Genomic DNA, 20,103 nt, shown 5'->3' on the forward strand with positions numbered 1-20,103 from the left:
AAAGTGTCTAAAATGTATATAGATATTTTTAACTCTATACAGTTATTTTAAAATGATTTGGACATCAAACACGGAAAATTATTTTATCTGGGATATTGACTTGCATTGTTCTTTGGACACAAGCGCAAAAGAAAAATGCATTTGGTGACAGTAGCAAGGATAACAAAATCAAAAGGAGATCTACTTTTGGAATTTGAGTGAACTATCCCTTTAAGATCATAGCACTAACGTGGTCTGGTATCGCTTAGAACAATTACGTTAGCAAGTTACAACTACTCTTTAAACATGTTGCCTTTTCCCAATTTAACTTAGTTCCCTATGATGAAGTGAAAAAAATTAAATAACCTGCATCATTTTCAGTTAACTAAATAAGTAGGTCAAACATTGATTCTCTGGAAGACATACCCACTGAAATGCGTTTTTTTTTATCCATCTCCTCATAGCAAACCTTTATACTATCTAATCGATTGATCATGTAATTTATCAATGCAGCAATAACATAGTGCTCACCCTGGAGCACCATGTGCTGCCTGCGCACGTTTATCTCTGTTTAGATGGACTAGTATTGAGTAATTGTGGCACCTATGTGTTCCGTAGCCAGAGGCGGACTGGCCATGGTGGCTGGCGTGTGAGAGAAAAACCGACCATGCAGTTCAGCAGGTACTCACACTCAAACCATTAAAAGGAAAAACCATTGAGCGGGAGAAATATACTTCATTTAATTCCATGCTGGACAGAATACAATAAGTGCCAGTGGAAAGTGCAAAAAGTGCTATATGTGTTCTGCCCTGATACAAATGGACCAAATATGTATCCAAAGGGCTCCATTTTGTTATACAAACCAGACACCTTATGCTCTGAAGCCAAACTCACCGACAGTCGCTGAGGAAGAAGCCATTTCACTGACATGTTTAAAATGCAAATGGCTATGTTTGGAAGAGGAAGAACAGCCTAATAAATCAAAATCCTGCCAGCTTGTCTGTAGGAGTGAGGTGTCATACAAAACAAGAATACACAAAATGGAGAGGTGTAAAAGCAGACCTTGCATGCTTCAAAAGAGGCGCGCCCTGGGCCGTGTGAGGCTTTGCTCATGGCAAACGGTGTCTGAGGTGTTGCAAAATGGGTGAAACATGAAAATAAGTTGCTATATTGATATGCAAAATGTGTAAGTAACATAAGCTATACAAAATATTGCATTTATAGTCATGGGGCATTGTTTTGACCTTATCGGTGTTAGTTATCTTATCCCGATATGGAGAAGAGAGTTTCTCAACTTGGAAAACATTTTTAGTTTTTTATGACGTTCAGTTTTTAAAAGAGATTAATAAGCAGTAACAGCCTCTGGTGTAGAGAGCGTGTGTTTATGTGATGATGCCACGAAGGAGAGAAAGTTAAGTTCAGGTAATGATTCTCACGGGAAGAGGTCCCTGATGTTAAATTGAATCTTTGCTTGTGGGGAAAATAACATGGGGAGAAAGCCAGGGCATTGCATTTAATAGTACTCAGTGCTTCTAAATCCACAGAGAATATAACTCTTAAGCATGTGTGCTTTTGTCAAGGCTGTTATAAGGAGCCACGAGTAGTTGTGAATGCTTTTTGCTAGTCGTATATTGCATTATGGGTGATAGACGGTACTGTAAACACACAAATTTCACACAGGTGGATCACAACAAATGTTACTACTGTATGTAATATTACAAGCATCAAGAATCATCACAGTGAATTATTGTAATGTTTGTTTGTGTCAATTAATCCCATAAGGGATGGGTTGCCAACTGGTGCTTTTACACAAAAAATAAAATGTCCTTAATTCATTCAGCATTCCTGAGCCTAATACCTTTCTCAATAAAATTGCCATTTTACCTTAGTGTGTATTTAGTCACATCCCCATTATGTAACATACTTTATATTTGAATGTTTTGTCATTGTGTTTTGCAAGGCCTTTCACTGTACTTGTGCACATGGCATTACAACTTGAAACTATGATTTCAGCACCTAGCCATTCTAGCTGCAGCAGCACTGCAGTCACTCAGATTGTGTTGCTTTGTTGACTGGAATTGCATCATTATCTTCTGCTCTGAAAGGACATTTAGACTTATTTGGCTTAGAAGACATGAAGTCCTTCTTCAATGAGATGCGTAGTGCATTGACAAGGTTTTTATTTCCTCGGCAGCACTGTATGACCAATCCGTTTTTAGTATTTCTTTGAGTGTTCTAGGTGCCGTGCGACAACAGCTGACAACAGCATTTTATGGCCTGGAATCCAATTGGGCTACCCGTTGTTCCAGTTCCTTACCAGTTTGACTGCTGAGCTGAGTGTCCTCCTACACTTAAGTGATAGTTCTTACCTTGAAGTGTTACAATACTGGCCTTGTTTGCCACCGTGTAAGGCTGTCAAATTACAAAGGACAAATCCAATCAAATTGGGTAAGGAAGGTTAAAAAGCTGACCACTTTACCTCCTCTCAGTGGGGTGGTTACTCTTCAAAATTGCCCTCATAAATCTTCTCAGTAAAGTAGTGGAGGGCACTGAACTCTACCTCTGGTGGAGAGGTTGTTTTAGACGTCGACAGGGACAGAAAATAAAGTAGTCAAAAAGCTATTGTAAACAAGATATATGGGAATTGAACTGACAGAGGACCTCACAATGTCATACTAAATGCTGTGGGAGGCAGTCTGGCCAACCTAAGTAATTGAACATTTATGTCCAGAGACTGATAAGCCATTTTCACCCTGTCAAATGTAAGTTGTCACAAATGGATGTATGTTATGCATACATTATTTGTGAGGCACTGCTCCACACAATTCAAAATCATGCAAAGAAGAATACAAAACACAAAATCGAAACAACAGCCCATATAAAAGCAAGCATGTAGTGCATGTATACTATGCAAGCCATTTTACAGGTGCAGGGAACATATGGCTGTGGCAAAGGAGGTGGAACATTTCAAAGGCAGAGAAAGAGCAGAATAACATTTAGATGTGACCTCTTTGTCTTGGTGACATTATTTTAATTGGACACATGCCAAGTGGCAGGGTTCTTAATGAAACCCCACAACGAAGAAGCAAACGCGTGTCACTATTATTTCAAAAACACCAGAACCGATTCCACCATCAGTTTGTGCTTTCTGTCTGTTAAAACTTCTTTGGGCTGCAATCCCGTTAACGGGATGATATGACAACAGCCAGTGAAAGTGCCGGGCGCCAAATTCAAAACAACAGAAATCTCATAATTAAAATTCCTCAAACGTACACGTATCTTATACCGTTTAAAGGTAGTCTTGTTGTTAATCCCACCACGGTGTCCGATTTCAAATAGGCTTTAAGGCGAAAGCAGCACAAACGATTATGTTAGGTCACCACCAAGCCACAGAAAAACACAGCCATTTTCCCAGCCAAAGAGAGGAATCACAAAAAGCACAAATAGAGATAAAATGAATCACTAACCTTTGATGATCTTCATCAGATGACACTCATAGGACTTCATGTTACACAACACATGTATGTTTTGTTTGATAAAGTTCATATTTATATAAAAAACAAATCGGAGTTTACATTGGCGCGTTACATTCACTAGTTCCAAAATCATCCAGTGATTTTACATAGCCACATCGATTCAACAGAAATACTCATCATAAATGTAGATGATAATACAAGTTATACACATGGAATTATAGATATACCTGTCCTTAAATGCAACCACTGTGTCAGATTTCAAAAAAACTTTACGGAAAAAGCAAACCATGCAATAATCTAAGATGGCGCTCAGAACAATCATGCTAAAAATACCGTTACCTTTGATGATCTTCATGAGAATGCACTCCCAGGAATCCCAGGTCCACAATAAATGCTTGATTTGTTTGAAAATGTCCGTTATTTATGTCCAATTAGCTACTTTTGTTAGCGTGTTTGGTATACATGTCCAAATGCTCGTTCTGGTCAGCGTTACGCCGGACAAAAACTTCAAAAAGTTATATTACAGGTCGAAGAAACATTTAAAACTAAGTACAGAATCAATCATTAGGATGTTTTTATCATTAATCTTCAATAAAGTTCCAACCGGAGTATTCCTTTGTCTTGAAGAGCAGGTCACTATCATGTGAAATTGCGCATGACCATGAAATGGCTGACTGCCAGACACCTGATTTATTCTGCAGTCATTTAGTCCCACAACCTCATTCAAATTTCTATAGACGGTTGACATCTAGTGGAAGCCCTAGGAAGTCCAACTTCATTAATATCTCAAGGGATTTCAATGGGAACTGTGTTGAATAAATACCAACCTCAGATTTCTCACTTCCGGTTTTGATTTCTCCTCAGTTTTTTGCCTGCCATATGAGTTCTGTTATACTCACAGACGTTTTAGAAACGTCAGAGTGTTTTCTATCCAATACTAATAATATTATGCATATATTAGCAAGTGAGACTGAGGAGCAGGCCGTTTACTTTGGGCACCTTATTCATCCAAGCTACTCAATACTGCTCCCCAGCCAAAATAAGTTAAGCTTAGTGGAATCAGAGGCCGCGTTCCAGGCTGACTACATTGCAGATGCATGCCAGATCTCCAGTCCAGACCACCCACTCCATTACTGCTTTGATCGTCTACTGACAAGTCGGAGATACTGGACAATTAAGTGTCGCACCACGCCCTTCGGGAGGAGTGTCATCCTGGGGGCTATCACTATAATGAACAATTCTATGTAGCTTTCCTCTATGGGCAGGTGGAGGGAGGGAGGGGGGCGGGGGTATTATTTATGTCTGCCTTTTTGTTTCTTGCGTTCATGTGTGAGCTGTGCTAGGATTTTCCTCTTGTACGACAATAAACCTGATTCTGATATCTCACAATGCACGTATAGGTGTTTAACATTTCAACTAACATCATCATATGGTATAGCAATCAGATAGCTGACTCTGCAGTCGATTACTTGCACACAACCATTGGATGGTGCATGCAACACAACTGGAATATTGTCAGCTTGGAACATGACCATTATTTTAAAATGAACTCTCAGCCTAGACTGAGGGTTTGTTTGGATACAGGAATCCTACTGTATCTGGCATTAGATTTTGGGATCGCCCCCCAAAATGTTCTGCTCATCCGCGTTCTTCATAACCAGCTAATTGTAGTCAAATTCAAATATAAGGCTGCCAGGTACATAGATATGCCCCTTTAGTTGTTTTCCATCTGAGAATTTGAGTAAGACCAAGAGTGTACAGTATGTGTGTTCCATTGATCACCTTATGTTGAAAAAGCAACCACATAACCATTGTGTTTGTTATATTCTGTAACAGTCGTACATAAAGAAGATGCGTATGTGATGTCAAACGTCTCCATATCAGGGGCTACACTAAACTTTTACCTCTGGGGGTCCTCTTGAGTTCAAATGGGTCCCCTAAATGGACAGAAATATTGTCTGGAAATGACAGAATATATCATGGAATATGTATATGAACCCTACAGCCAAAATTCAAGCCAAAATGTGAGCTAAACAATTGGCGACTGAATACCTACAGTGTATCTGTAAGATGACCGTTGTTCTCCCTCACCCTGTCTGTCATCCAGGCTCTGAGCTGATGCCCAAAGCCCTATCCACCAGGATCATCGGAGGCATCTGGTGGTTCTTCACCCTCATCATCATCTCCTCCTACACGGCCAACCTGGCCGCCTTCCTCACCGTGGAGCGCATGGAGTCGCCCGTGGACTCTGCCGACGACATTGCCAAGCAGACCAAGATTGAGTATGGTGTGGTCAAAGACAGTGCCACCATGTCTTTCTTCAAGGTATGCATCTTAAAAGACGTGGTCTGTCTTTGCTTTGGTTTTGAGTTGTGCTTCGTTTCATGTTGATTTCATTATTCATTGATTGAAGCACGCTGAGTACACACAGTCATAAAACTTGTTTATGAAGACCTGATGCTGCATCAGTACTTTTTTATATACAGTATGCTTCTCAATAAAATAAAATAAATAATCATATTATTTCACAAAATACATTTTTTTATATATTTTTTTTATTTCCAGTTAGATCTTAATTCCCACTGCAAAAGCAAGTTCTCCACTTCTCCACGTTGTTTTATGGGATCCTCCCAAAACAATTGTTTTATTCCAAAGTTTCAGCTTTTGCCCTGCAGTGTTCTCAACTTTATTTTATTATTTTGAGTTTCGACTCCGATGCTGTTACTGTGGTGCTGAATGACACGTAAGGGTTTGCTGTTGTTTTTCTGTGTAAGAAATGGAAAAAAATTGGACACAGTTCTCTGGAACATGGACAAGGGAAAAGCTCATGTGTTTATGGCACACAACAGCAAGGAAAACAGATGATTTTACCCACGGTGATTGTCCAATTTGAACACTTTCAAATATTCTCTATTGAATAGTTCATAAATACTTAATGTAATATGTGTGCCTCTGTTAAAGAGTGTATCTTAGGAGTTTCCCCTGCCCTGACAATATAATTGAGGATGTATTTTAGTTGACTTCTCTCTGGCCCATTTGCTATTTCCATCATCCCTATTTCCTTTATATTGTTTTATTCATATTATATTTATTGGCACTTTGTTTTTTTGAAAAGTTTGTGATAAATATTATTATTATTATTCATAATTTCTCTTACTGCTCTCTGTTAGCATTGTCTCCGATGCTCTATGACCCGGTCAGAATATCCACCAATAGAATTTTCACCCACATAAAGATTTCCTGTGACCACCAAAAAAATCCACTAGGGGAGAAAGAGCACATTAGTACCCGTTCTATTCCATAAGGTTTGATTAACATGGAGTTCAATGAGGGATTAGGCATGGTCCATGGAGTAACTAGAATTTGTGATTATACCAAATTAGAGTCATCAGTTGCCTATCCATTGGAACTACTGGCTATGGTGTAAACCAGGGGTGGCCAACCCTCCTCCTGGAGAGCTACTGAGTGTTCAGGCTTTTGCTCCAGCCCCTACTGAAACCTTATCCTACTAATCATCTACTCATCAGGGCCTTTAGTTCCTGATGGCTGCCTACCCTGAGATATACCCATCTATTTGAACCTTCTCTAAATGAAAGATTGACAATTAGTCAAGAACTTGCTGTAAGTTCTCGGCACAGTAAAAAGTGGATTTTACTCCTTGAGCGTGTTTACTTTGATTAGTGACAGATATGATTGCATTGTTATTAGTCAGAGGAGACACAGGTGTCTATAATTACCTCATCAATTGCAGAGCTCAAGTGCCCTTCTCGTTATCACTGGGAGGGCTAACGAGCTCGACTGAAGCGGATGTGGGAGCTGATAAATACTGAAGAGGTCGGGGAGTAGCTGTAGATTTGTCAAATCACACTGCATGGAAGGGCACTGTAGGGCAAAGTAAATCTTTGCACTGTAATCTCTGGTGCACTATGCTATCTGGGCAATCAGATGTACTGCATGTGTGTCACCTGCACCTATAAATAAAGTTTTTCTCATTTTAACCGCCAATGCAGGAATTAAGTAACTAAAGAGCTTTGACATCCTACATATTTTCAAATGACTATGGTGATGCGACTGTCATTATCTCAAATTAGGTATGGAATAACATTTGACCCCTTGTCAAATAGCAGGAAATATCACAGACAAACGCAAGGCTAATAGAGAGGAACTATTATTTCCTGTGGATGAAAATAAATGTACATTACCTCCCCATACTAAATGATTGTATCCAGTGGCACAAGTCACTTCTTATATAAAATAAATAAATGTATGAAAGTACAGAAGTGTCAAAGTAGATACAGTACCTGAAAGCTGTGAATGTTGAAGTGGCATTGCACAGTTCATTCCTTTTCTTGGAGCTCAAGGCTCCAATATGTTCCTTAATTCCTGCATTTACATACCTCGAGATGGAGAAGTGCGGGAAAAGGATCATAACAGCATGATAGGTGCTCAAGATTGCCAGATTATTTTCAACACCAATACTATGTGCTACAAAGATGGGGGCTATATGTGCAATGGGATCAACACATGGTAGAAAACATGTACATTTTTTTTAAAGTACTGTTTAGACTCAATGCCCCTTTGACCAGGTGTAATGCACAAGCTGAGGTTCAACATTGATTGTACTTTCAATTCTTCCCCAGAAATCAAAGGTGTCTACTTTTGAGAAGATGTGGGCTTTTATGAGTAGTAAACAGAGTACGTCGCTGGTCAAGTCCATTGAGGACGGCATCCAGAGGGTTCTGAAGTCTGACTATGCCTTGCTCATGGAGTCCACCACAATTGATTACATTACACAGCGGAACTGCAACCTCACCCAGGTTGGAGGCGTCATTGACAGCAAAGGCTATGGAATAGGCACTCCCATGGGTAAGATGTAATACAATCTGTCATTCTTAAGGATAAGCCCCTTTTTTGAAATGTTCACCTAAAATTACATACCCAAATCTAACTGCCTGTAGCTCAGGTCCTGAAGCAAGGATATGCATATTCTTGGTACCATTTGAAAGGAAACAATTCAACATTTATTTTTTTGTACCATCAACTTTGAAAAGCAAGACAAATTCCATAATGTATTATTCCAGCCCAGGTGCAATTGAGTTTTTGGCCACTAGATGGCATCAGTGTATGTGCAAAGTTTTAGACTGATCCAATGAACCATTGTATTTCTGTTCAAAATGTTGTATCAAGACTGCCCAAATGTGCCTAATTTGTTTATTAATGTTCAAAATTGTGCACTTTCCTCAAACAATAGCATGGTATTATTTCGCTGTAATAGCTACTGTAAATTAGACAGTGCAGTTAGATTACCAAGAATTTAAGCTTTCTGACAATATCAGATATGTCTATGTCCTGGGAAATGTTATTTTTACTTACAACCTCATGCTAATCGCATTAGCCTACGTTTGCTCAACGTCAAGAAGTTTTAATAGATAAAATACGTTGTTGATGGTATGAATACTCTCAAGCTCTCCATAACTCCTGCAACAAGCACCATCCCCCACTGATACATTGGTAGGAGGTGGTCCTCTCGAGCTGGACAAACAAATAACACATTCATTCTATATCTGTGCTTTCGATGCAGAGCATTTTGATGAACTGCTATTGTATTTTACTCTTGTTATTTTGTCATTTCTGGACAATGTGTGTATTGTTAAATTTTTGCTGCACTATTGAAGCTAGAAACATAAGCATTTCACTGCACCTGCGATAACTTCTGAAAAACTGTGTACGCAACCAATAACTTTTGATTTGATTTACCAGTCAAAAGTTGACACACCTACTCATTCCAGAGTTTTTCTTTATTTGTACTATTTTCTACATTGTAGAATAATAGTGAAGACATCAACACTATGAAATAACACATATGGAATCGTGTAGTATCCAAAAAATGAGGTAGTCACCTGGAATGCGTTTCAAATAACAGTTGTGCCTTAAATTAATTTGTGGAATTTCTTTCCTTGTTCATGCTCAAAAATAAAGAAAAACCCTTGAATGAGTAGGTGTCCAAACTTTTGAATGCATATTAATATGCAATGACAACATACACATTTAAGCCATGTGTTGTGAAAACACCCCTGTGGCCTATTCAGCGAGGTCCAGTTAGTGGTTTGTCTTATCGTACAACCAGACTTAAGCAGACCTGTTGCTTGCCTTACAGGCTCTCCATACCGGGACAAAGTGACCATCGCCATCCTGAGCATTCTGGAGGATGGCCGTCTGCACATGCTGAAGGAGAAGTGGTGGAGTGGCAGCAGCTGTCTGGACGAAGAGCGCCGTGAGAAAGCCGGCCCCATGGGCATTCAGAATTTGGGAGGGATCTTTATAGTGTTGGCGTCTGGCCTGGTTCTCTCCGTCTTTGTGGCTATAGCCGAATTCATATACAAGCTAAGGAAGACGGCGAAACGTGAGCAGGTAGATATTAAACCCATGAATGTGATTCAAGATTGTTGATCAATAATTTACGTAGTTGATGTGATTATTTTATGGATGACATTGTTTGCATGATGTACAGTATTTGTATTGGTTAATTTTAGATCCTTCACTTCCATTATTCAACTTGCCTAACTGTGCTTATGTCTGACAATATGAAAACAACTTTTAAATTCAAGCTGCACTCTGTCCATTTTAGTTCCCTTTATTAAAGGGATTTGCATTCCCTCAAATAATCCCTGTGCTATTTGGCCATAAAATAGAACATCTTATCAGGCATAATTGTAAATTGGTGCATGCCGAATTAATCTGTTATTAGTCATTGCAGATGTCAGAATACCATGAAACTCAAGTTGTAAATCGCAGTTTGGAGTTATGCAACTAAGCGGGTTGTGTCAAGCATTCTTGTATAGTTAATGGGGTAAGAATACGGCTCTGTGTTCAATCTATCTGACAGAGCAGGAACAGTGCACATTGCGTGGGTTGCATGTGGTGGGGGTTGCAGTTTGACATGGCTGTCAGCGATGGGAGAGGAACAACATACATGACTGTTTTGTGGTTAATGTGTTTTGTGCTTTTGATTGTTGACACTTTTTGCTCTCAGAACCATTTAAAGCTAAGGCATTTACCCCCCATCCCTCCCCCTCCCCCTTTCTCTCCCCTCCTCCTCGCCCTTTTCGCCCAGAGGTCTTTCTGCAGTGCCATGGTGGACGAGATCAGACAGTCGTTCACCTGCGGGAGGCGTGTGAAACACAAACACCACCACCAGGTCCCGGTCATGGTCAAGACGGATGCAGTGATCAACATGCACACGTTCAACGACCGACGACTCCCGGGAAAGGACAACATGAGCTGCAACACTGGGATGACCCCCGTGTTCCCGTGACGGTTTGCGCCTCCCAGAGAAAGAGCCTCCTGGGCAATGTGGAGGGCGTGATTGGTCCCGAAACCTGGGACAATGGAATCGAGGGTATTACCAGATTCACCATCAACCACAGCGACATAGGGACACTAACGAAACATGGAACACTAACTCAACATGGTACTATCAAAATGGCAGCATCGGCGACACAGGTATGACAGCGTTCACCCATGTATTCCAAAAGAGACAGAAAAAGAGAGAGAGTGAGGTGGAGGAGGAGAAGAACCGTTCCTGGAAAAGGAAACCACATCTCCAAATAATCTGTATTCAAGTCCGATGTTTACGTACGTAACACAAAAATACACTCACCAAGGAATCACAAGATATCCAAGGAATCCTTGATTGACAACAATGATTCAACCTTTTTATTGGACAAATGGCATAAAGACAGAGTTGGCTTCGTTGAGCATGGCAATAAAAGAACTACAGACAGACATGGGAAATTAGGTTTTGATGGGAGATCAATTATGTCACACATAGCACATCATGATCATTCAAAGTCAAAGTTCTGACTGATTATTTTTTATCTTGTCTGTAGGTCCTTTGGCAGCAGAAAATTATGTTACCTCAAACCTTGTACAGACATAACATTGAGTCTTTGATTTGCTCTCTTTGAGTCACCGTCTATTTTGTGGGAGGCGTTTTTAAACGCATGGCTTGGACCACGGGACTTCTATAATTCCACTAGAAGAAACACGTCCTTAGTACATGCAGATGACAGCAATGGAATCCCAACAGTGAGCAAATCCCACAGTAAGAGAGAGCATTAGTCACTCAGTGAACTTGGTTTGCAGATCTTTAATTGACGAAAAATGACTGTTCAACGAGAGAGAGTTGACATCACTGAAGCTATCCTGAGGTTAATGGGGAGACCTTGATTTATTGGTAATAAATTACGTTTCCACATATTGTGCCATTTTGTTATTGTGACTAAACACAATGCAGGGCCCTATTTGTTTGTGCTTCACCACATTATTTGCAGACAGACGTATGTTTTGTGGACATAAAGATAATCTTGTCCGTGAAAAAAAAAACTAAGAACAATGAGCTAGCCAATTTCCAAAGATCTGCCCATAAAATAAAACTAAACATTGGATGTGACTGCTCATGCAAGTGCTTCATGAGATACTGTTCCCAAATGTCTAAATTAGACTATGTTAGAGAGTAATATCCATGGCCTTTTTCTTCTTTACAACACAGGGTAATGTGTTCCTATCAGATATAATAACTTTGGGGGGGGCATCTTATTAATCAAACAAACAAATATACAATACTCTTGGGATAATGAATGAGGAGTGATTTGCTTCAATATATTCATGTACCAAAATGCAAGTACATGACACTTCAAGTTTACTCTAATTTGGCTACCAATGATAAATGGACATGAACCCCCTTATACTTGTTGCACCACTAGTCTATATTGTCATTTAAAATAACTACCTGGTCTCATTACTTTTTTTGATATGTACATGTTGAACAACTGTATGATTTAGGGGTATAAACTGAATTTATTTCCTCATAAAAGCACAACATGTTTATGGTTATGTTAAACCAATCATACCCTTCATGTTTGTAGTCAGGTTTATAGTCAGGTTTATAGTCAGCTAGTTAGTCAGCTAGTTAGTTAGCCAGCTAGCTAGGCTAGCTTGGCTAATTGGTTATCTCTAGTTGGTTATATCTGCCAGTGTCCACTTAATACATATTTCAGAGAAATCTGTCTGCATTGGCTTTGTGTTGTTAAAAAAAACAATGGCAATATAACATTTTCAGAGGGCAATCAGCCATCTGTTTCCATTTTGTGGAAGTGTCTCTACAATAAGGCCCCTCAGAAATAGCCATGTTATAATCGCACAGCGTCCATTGAATTGCTCTTGCTGCTTGCAATGAATTACCTTCTGACTGCTAAACAGATACTCTAATCTAGTAATATCAGTGACATGAAAGAAATGCAGAGAGCACAGTACAGATGTACAGGCTGCATAGTCACTGTTTTAAGCTGTTTGGTTTTAGTTATGCAATTGCAGGTGATTGTAAATGACTAGGTTTTGTATTGTGTTGGGCGGAGGACATTGGACAAGGGACCTTATGAGTAAGAAACAAATGCTGTCATCATTTTCAATGGTACTACATACTATTCCTTCTGCGTGTGTTTACTTTGTGGCCACGGCAACAGTGAATGTCCCCGGGACACGCAAATTGTTTTGCTTATTCATATTGCAGGGCCGATATTAAAGCTTTGTGGCAGCGTTACCGAACGCTATGCTACCATAGGATAGCTCTGAGTGGCTGATGAGACCCTTTTGGTTTTTGCATTTTATTTTCATTCTGTGCACTAGAGATAGATATCATTAAATGAATCATTATCATGCTCAGATGATGAGATGAACAAACATATGGAAGTTTGGGTTTTCTGGGTTTATGTTGTCTGGAATGCCTATAAACTGTATATCTGCAATGAGTATTGAGCTGTAGGATGCTAGGAGTCTATATGTGAGCTGCCGGAATAGGGAGCTGAACAGACAGCATACCTCTGTGAGGTTTACAATATTGATAAAAAAGACAAACTATCTTGGGTTCCTTTTTTTCAACATTAACAATGTAAAGATTCAAGTGAACTTAAATCTGTGTGACTTATGATTGGTTTGGTAGAAACTCATTGTATAAATGTTAATCAACTCCCTTCTGCAAAGTAGAGTATATGTAGATAAGATGAACAGGAGAAAATGTATTTTGCTAAATTTTTACAGGTAAATGCATACATTTTTGCTCTCAGCCAAACACAATTTCTTAATTTAAATTAGGTTTCATATGCCACTTTAACCTGTACCCCACTCCCACTTCCCAAACCTCCATATTAATTTATTCGATTGGAATGGATTATAATATATTATATTGGATTATGATCATCAAGAGTAGAATATTATATGTAAATCTTATTTTATCGCACCTAATATATTGATATGAGGTGTATGTGACGTTGTAATATTGAATTCCCCCAAAACTGTAGAGGAAACTTCTTTAGAATAGATTTTGTATGGTCTAGCTGGCTCTTTTCTTCTCTTTTGAAACCCATGATGCAGTTGGGCAAAGACTGGTTGTTACACTACACGTTAGACTGGCTTCCAGTTGAATTCCCCTTTGACTGCAAACACAAGTTACTTTAGTGCTTTTTATGTTAATCCATATACTCGCTGAAATAATAGTGGTGAAAATGGACGTCAGTGATCCATTAATAAAACTATTTACATTTACTACCAAGATTTGAGTTCAGTTAATTCAATCAATCCCAATTATGAAGCATACTGTCTTTTTTTATAGCAAAGTGTGAATTGTTATTTTTCAACATTTTATGAAATCTAAGAGAAAAATAAAGAGAAAAATAACATAGCGTGCAGTATTTGCTATGAGTTACACTTTATTAAGCAAACAAACAGTCACAGAGCTAGGTATTTATTTATGTTTTGTTTTGAGTTGAGTTGAGCTGAATTGTCTACTTCTATCGTTTGACAAGAAACCTCTCAAACATATGATATGTTGGTGCCGACTGGGGGTTTTCTTTGTGGACATGCAGAATTTCTATGAATATAGTTTTTTGTAACGTTTTGGAACATTTTCTGTTTACCTAATAACTGTATGTGTTAAGAGAATACCATTATTAGAATAACCAAGTAAAACATGGGGAAATACAAAATCATAGAGAGTCTATTGCGTTATTTTCTTTTTTAACACTGTGAATAATTCAATTGTACAGTTTGCTGTATGGGTTATATGATTTTAAAGTTTTAAATAAAACATGTAAAACTATATTACTCTTGTTTGAGTCCTATTATTCAAAGACACTGTGTCAGTTTATAGACTAGATTCGTACAACTAAACCTGAGAATACAAAACTCTCTCTGCAGAGCTGGCTCAAGGCGAACTTTGTTGCCATTTTCCGTATGGATCCATTCACTCGGGCTGGAATATCCCTTTGAAGTCATGCTTTACCTGAGCTTGCTGATACCGAATCATTGAAGTATAAGTTCACAGTGACATGAAAGACCGGAGGGCGCCACAGAGAAACATGTGCATTTTGAAACCTGCTATTCACAATATTACCATTGTGTCTTGCTGAGACATGCACATCAAGCAGGGAGAGTGGAGAGAGTAGTGCATGTTGGAGTGGTAAGTGACTGAGCTGTCTGTGTGTTGGGAGCTTCTGCTACGCGAAAAAGATGGATAGAGGCCTTCTGAAGAGAGTTAATCTGCAGTGACCGCATCTGAGACTTCAGGGGTAATTACTGATACACACTGAGCGATCATTTGTCTATTTCATTACTATTACTCAATGGCAAACATCCATACATGAGAGCATAGAAGCCTTCTTAGAAATGATCTCTTCTGCTCTTGTCTGTTACATTTAATGAGGATCAGCAAGCAGAGATACCTTCTCATATAATTATATTTACCTAGGCCTTGATAGAACTAGCCAACCATCAACCCTTATACTATCCCAGTAATAATCATCATCGTTTGGCTGCAGAACATTTATATAAGCGACATAAGTGACAGAATGCAATATTTCAAGAAAGGAAGAACATAATACATAGTCTGTCCATTGAATAATGGCCCAATATACACTACATTACCAAAAGGACACGTGCTTGGCGAACATCTCATTCCAAAATCATGGGCATTTATATGGAGTTGGTCCCCCCTTTGCTGCTGTATTCCACTAGATATTGGAACACTGCTGTGAGGACTTGCTTCCATTCAGCCGCAAGAGCCATTAGTGCGGTCAAGCACTGATGTTGGGCGATTAGGCCTGGCTCGGTGTCGGCCATCCAATTCATCTCAATGGTATCGATGGGGTTGAGGTCAGGGCTCTGTGCTGACCAGTCAAGTTCTTCCACACCGATCTCGACAAACCATTTCTGTATGGACCTCGCTTTTTGCACAAGGTCATTGTCAATCTGGATCAGGAAAGGTCCTTCCTCAAACTGTTGCTACAAAATTGGAAGCACAGGAGCATCTAGAATGTCATTGGAAGCGTTAAGATTTCCTAGCCCGAACCATGAAAAACAGCCCCAGTCCATTGTTCCTCCTCCACCAAACTTTACAGTTGGCACTATGCATTGCCACAAGTAGTTTTCTCCTGGCATCCGCTATACCTAGATTTGTCCATCTGACTGCCAGATGGTGAATTGTAACTCATCACTCCAGAGAACGCATTTCCACTGCTCCAGAGTCCAATGGCGGTGAGCTTTACACCACTCCAGCCGACGCTTGGTGATCTTAGGCTTGTGTGCAGCTGCTCGGCCGTGGATTCTCATTTCATGACGCTCCCAACGAACAGTTATTGTACTGAGTTTGCTTCCAGAGGCAGCTTAGAACTCAGTAGTGAGTGTTGCAACTAAGGACAGACGATTTTTATACACTTCAGCACTTGCCTGTCCCGTTCTGTGGCCTACCACTTTGCAGCTGAGCCATTGTTGCTCCTAGACGTTTCTACTTCACAATAACAGCACTTGCAGATGACTGGTGCAGCTCCAGCAGGGCAGAAATTTGAGGAACTGACATGTTGTTGTTGCTGACATTACTAGTCCAACGCTCTAACCACTAGGCTTCCTGCCACCCCACAAGTATGGGCCATTCTACTGCCAATGTTTGTATATGGAGATTGCATAGGGGTGTGCTCAATTTTATACACCTGTCAGCATCGGGTGTGGCTGAAATAGCCGAATCTCCCCAATTTCGTGGTATCCAATTGGTAGTTAGTCTTGTCTCATCGCTGCCACTCCCGTACAGACTCGGGAGAGACAAAGGTCGAGAGCCGTGCGTTCTCCGAAACACAACCCAACCAAGTCGCACTGCTTCTTGACACAATGCCCACTTAACCCGGAAGCCAGCCGCACCAAAGTGTCGGAGGAAACACCGTACACCTGACGACAGTGTCAGCATGCACTGCACCCGGCCCGCCACAGGAGTCGCTAGTGCGCGATGGGACAAGGACGTCCCTGCTGGCCAACCCTCCCCTAACCTGGACGACGCTTGGTCAATGGTGCGCCGCCTCATGGGTCTCCCGGGAAGCAGCCGGCTGCAACAGAGCCTGGACTCGAACCCAGAATCTCTAGTGGCAGCTAGCACAGCTAGGACTGCGATGTGCCACTCGGGAGGCCCCACAAATCCACTTATTTGAAGTGTCCACATACTTTTATATATATAGTGTATCGCAAAACAATTAACAATAGTCCACAAACTGTAAATGTCTGACTGGTGTGTGTCTGTGTGTGTGTGTGTTTGCATCTGATCACGAAGCGAGCCAGCAGACAGACCGAACTGCGACAGAGAGAGATTAACCTTGCTGCCGTGGAGATGCCAGACGTCGGTGTTAAAGGAAGCAGGGGAACCCCGGGCCTCGGCGCTCAGAAGCAGCTGGTGCATAATGAGCGATGGGCAGGGGCCTGCTCCTAATGGGAAGATTTATTATCTCTCACTATCAATTAATCCCTGCGGACAGGCAGGGGCCAGGAAGAGAGCATCAGGAGTACATAAAAGAGAGAGGGACAGAGGGAGGCAGGGATGGATAGAGGGAGCGAGTGGGGGGAATAAAGCGAGATGTGAAAAGATGTGAGAGGTGGTGGAGGGAGGTGTGGACTGAGAGGTAGTGAAATCAGAAGTATGTAAAAGAGGGTGAGAGGAAGGGATGAAAGGAGGGCGGGAACTGGCCATATGTAAAGAGAGAGATATGAAAAGAGACATGAGACTCATGAGTGAAATCATGAGTATGTAAAAGAGAGAGGGATGGAGTAGAGGGGGGCTGGCCAGACAAAGAGATGTGAAAAGATGCACGGTTTGGAGGGAGCAGTGAAAGATAGTGAAATCAGGAGTGTGTAAAAGAGAGAGTGGTGGAGGGAGGGAGGGAGGCAGTGGGGGAACTGGACAGATGAAGAGAGAGATCAAAAGAAACAAGTGAGGTGGATGAAGGAGGAAAGACAGGTAGAGTGAAATGAAGAAAAAAGACAGTCGGAGGAGACTATGAAAATGTTATGGGGGATAAAGCCCACAATTGAGAACGATGCAAACGGGAGAGAGTAAATGATAGTGAAGGGTTAAATGTGTGTCACGTGAAAGTGTCGTAGGAAATTATGAGTAATAAGATGGGAACAAAAGGAAGCCAATGCATGAAATAGAAGCGAGAGGGAGAAGAGGGGAGAGAGAGTTGAGGAAATGTGTCAGCTAAAGTGAGAGACGGAACAGAGGTGAGAGATAAAAAGAAGCAAAGAGGATGGAGAGAGAATTGGAGAGAACAAGGCAGTGAAGGGAACAGGAGGAATAGACGAACAGAGAAACGCATAAAAAACAATGAAGAAATGATAGCTAAGTATAGAAGTTTTGTGGTAGTGATTCATTCACATTGGAACATTAATTCAGATAACAATTGCTCAAAAGGGCAGAACATTATACCATTTTTATGATTATTAATTTAGTTATTTAATTGATTTAATGAATTAAGTCCTCCCACTCAAAGGGATACATATTATGTCAAGCAAAGAGTTAAATATATTTCCCAGTGATAGCTTTTATGGAAAGAGGCAATATGTTTTAGGTGATGCAAAGTCAATCTTTAACGCTACCTTAAAATGTGCTAGCTCTGCTGTCAGATATAATACTCTGAGTGAACAAAACATTAGGAACACCTGCTCTTTCCATGACAGACTGACCAGGTGAATCCAGGTGAATGCGATGATCCCTTATTAATGTCACCTGTTAAATCCACTTCAATCAGTGTAGATTAAGGGGAGAAGGTTAAAAAAGGATTGTTAAGCCTTAAGACAATTGTTTGTGTGCCATTGAGGGTGAATGGGCAAGACTAAATATTTAAGTGCCTTTGAACAGGGTATGGTAGTATGTGCTCGGTGCAACGGTTTGAGTGTGTCAAGAACTGCAACGCTGCTGGGTTTTTCACACTCAACAGTTTCTCATGTGTATCAAGAATGGTCCACCACCCAAAGGACATCCAGCCAACATGACACTGTGGGAAGTGTTGGAGTCAACATGGGCCAGCATCCCTGTGGAATGCTTTCGACACCTTGTAGAGTCCATGCCTGGCAAATTGAGGCTGTTCTGAGGGCAAAAGGGGGTGCAAATCAATATTAGTAATGTTTCGTACACTCAGTGTATATTTACCCGTCGTTGTTTTTACATCCTTCCTACTGTTCCTTAACTTATGTTATGAATGTAGACGTAAATTACAGTAAATATGAATCCCTTCCACAATGTATTTTTTACTAAAGTGTATCACTTCATCCATGTTTCTCCTTATGTTTCCTGTTCATAACATGTGAGGGCTATGTATATATTTTATAACGTTGAGAAATACAGACATATAATGAACACAATGTCATACTCTGTGCAATATGAAGCTTAATGCACAGTTTGTAAAGCTAATGTTAGATTTTAGATAAGCATGCTCCGTTCAAAAAATGCAGAACTAAGAACAGATACAGCCCTTGGTTCACTCCAGAAACATCCTGTGGCGGACTGCAATAGCATCGAACAGTCCCCGCGATATGCAACTGTTCAGGGAAGTCAGGAACCAATACACGCAGTCAGTCAGGAAAGCTAAGGCCAGCTTCTTCAGGCAGAAGTTTGCATCCTGTAGCTCCAACTCCAAAAAGTTCTGGGACACTGAAGTCCATGGAGAACAAGAGCACCTCCTCCCAGCTGCCCACTGCACTGAGGCTAGGGAACACGGTCACCACCGACAAATCCATGATTATCGAAAACTTCAACAAGCATTTCTCAACAGCTGGCCATGCCTTCCGCCTGGCTACTCCTACCTCGGCCAACAGCTCCGGCCCCCGCAGCTCCTCGCCCAAGCCTCTCCAGGTTCTCCTTTACCCAAATCCAGATAGCAGATGTTCTGAAAGAGCTGCAAAACCTGGACCCGTATAAATCAGCTGGGCTTGACAATCTGGACCCTCTATTTCTGAAACTATCCGCCGCCATTGTCGCAACCCCTATTACCAGCCTGTTCAACCTCTCTTTCATATCGTCTGAGATCCCCAAGGATTGGAAAGCTGCCGCAGTCATCCCCCTCTTCAAAGGGGGAGACACCCTGGACCCAAACTGTTACAGACCTATATCCATCCTGCCCTGCCTATCTAAGGTCTTCGAAAGCCAAGTCAACAAACAGGTCACTGACCATCTCGAATCCCACCGTACCTTCTCCGCTATGCAATCTGGTTTCCGAGCCGGTCACGGGTGCACCTCAGTCACACTCAAGGTCCTAAACGACATCATAACCGCCATCGA

General features: G+C 40.8%; 1 protein-coding gene across 1 annotated transcript in view; it reads left to right on the plus strand.

Moving 5' to 3' along the window:
* Positions 1-14,612, plus strand: part of LOC118364271 (glutamate receptor ionotropic, kainate 3-like) — a 120,486-nt gene extending 105,874 nt beyond the window's left edge. Inside the window, exons 13-16 of the mRNA XM_052489374.1 lie at positions 5,563-5,780; positions 8,096-8,321; positions 9,613-9,866; positions 10,572-14,612. Coding sequence (XP_052345334.1) covers positions 5,563-5,780; positions 8,096-8,321; positions 9,613-9,866; positions 10,572-10,964 — 1,091 coding nt within the window. The 3' untranslated portion in view covers positions 10,965-14,612. The remainder of the gene's footprint in view (positions 1-5,562; positions 5,781-8,095; positions 8,322-9,612; positions 9,867-10,571) is intronic.
* Positions 14,613-20,103: the final 5,491 nt, after the last annotated feature.

This window comes from Oncorhynchus keta, chromosome 31 (assembly GCF_023373465.1).
Source record: "Oncorhynchus keta strain PuntledgeMale-10-30-2019 chromosome 31, Oket_V2, whole genome shotgun sequence".
NCBI lineage: Eukaryota > Metazoa > Chordata > Actinopteri > Salmoniformes > Salmonidae > Oncorhynchus > Oncorhynchus keta.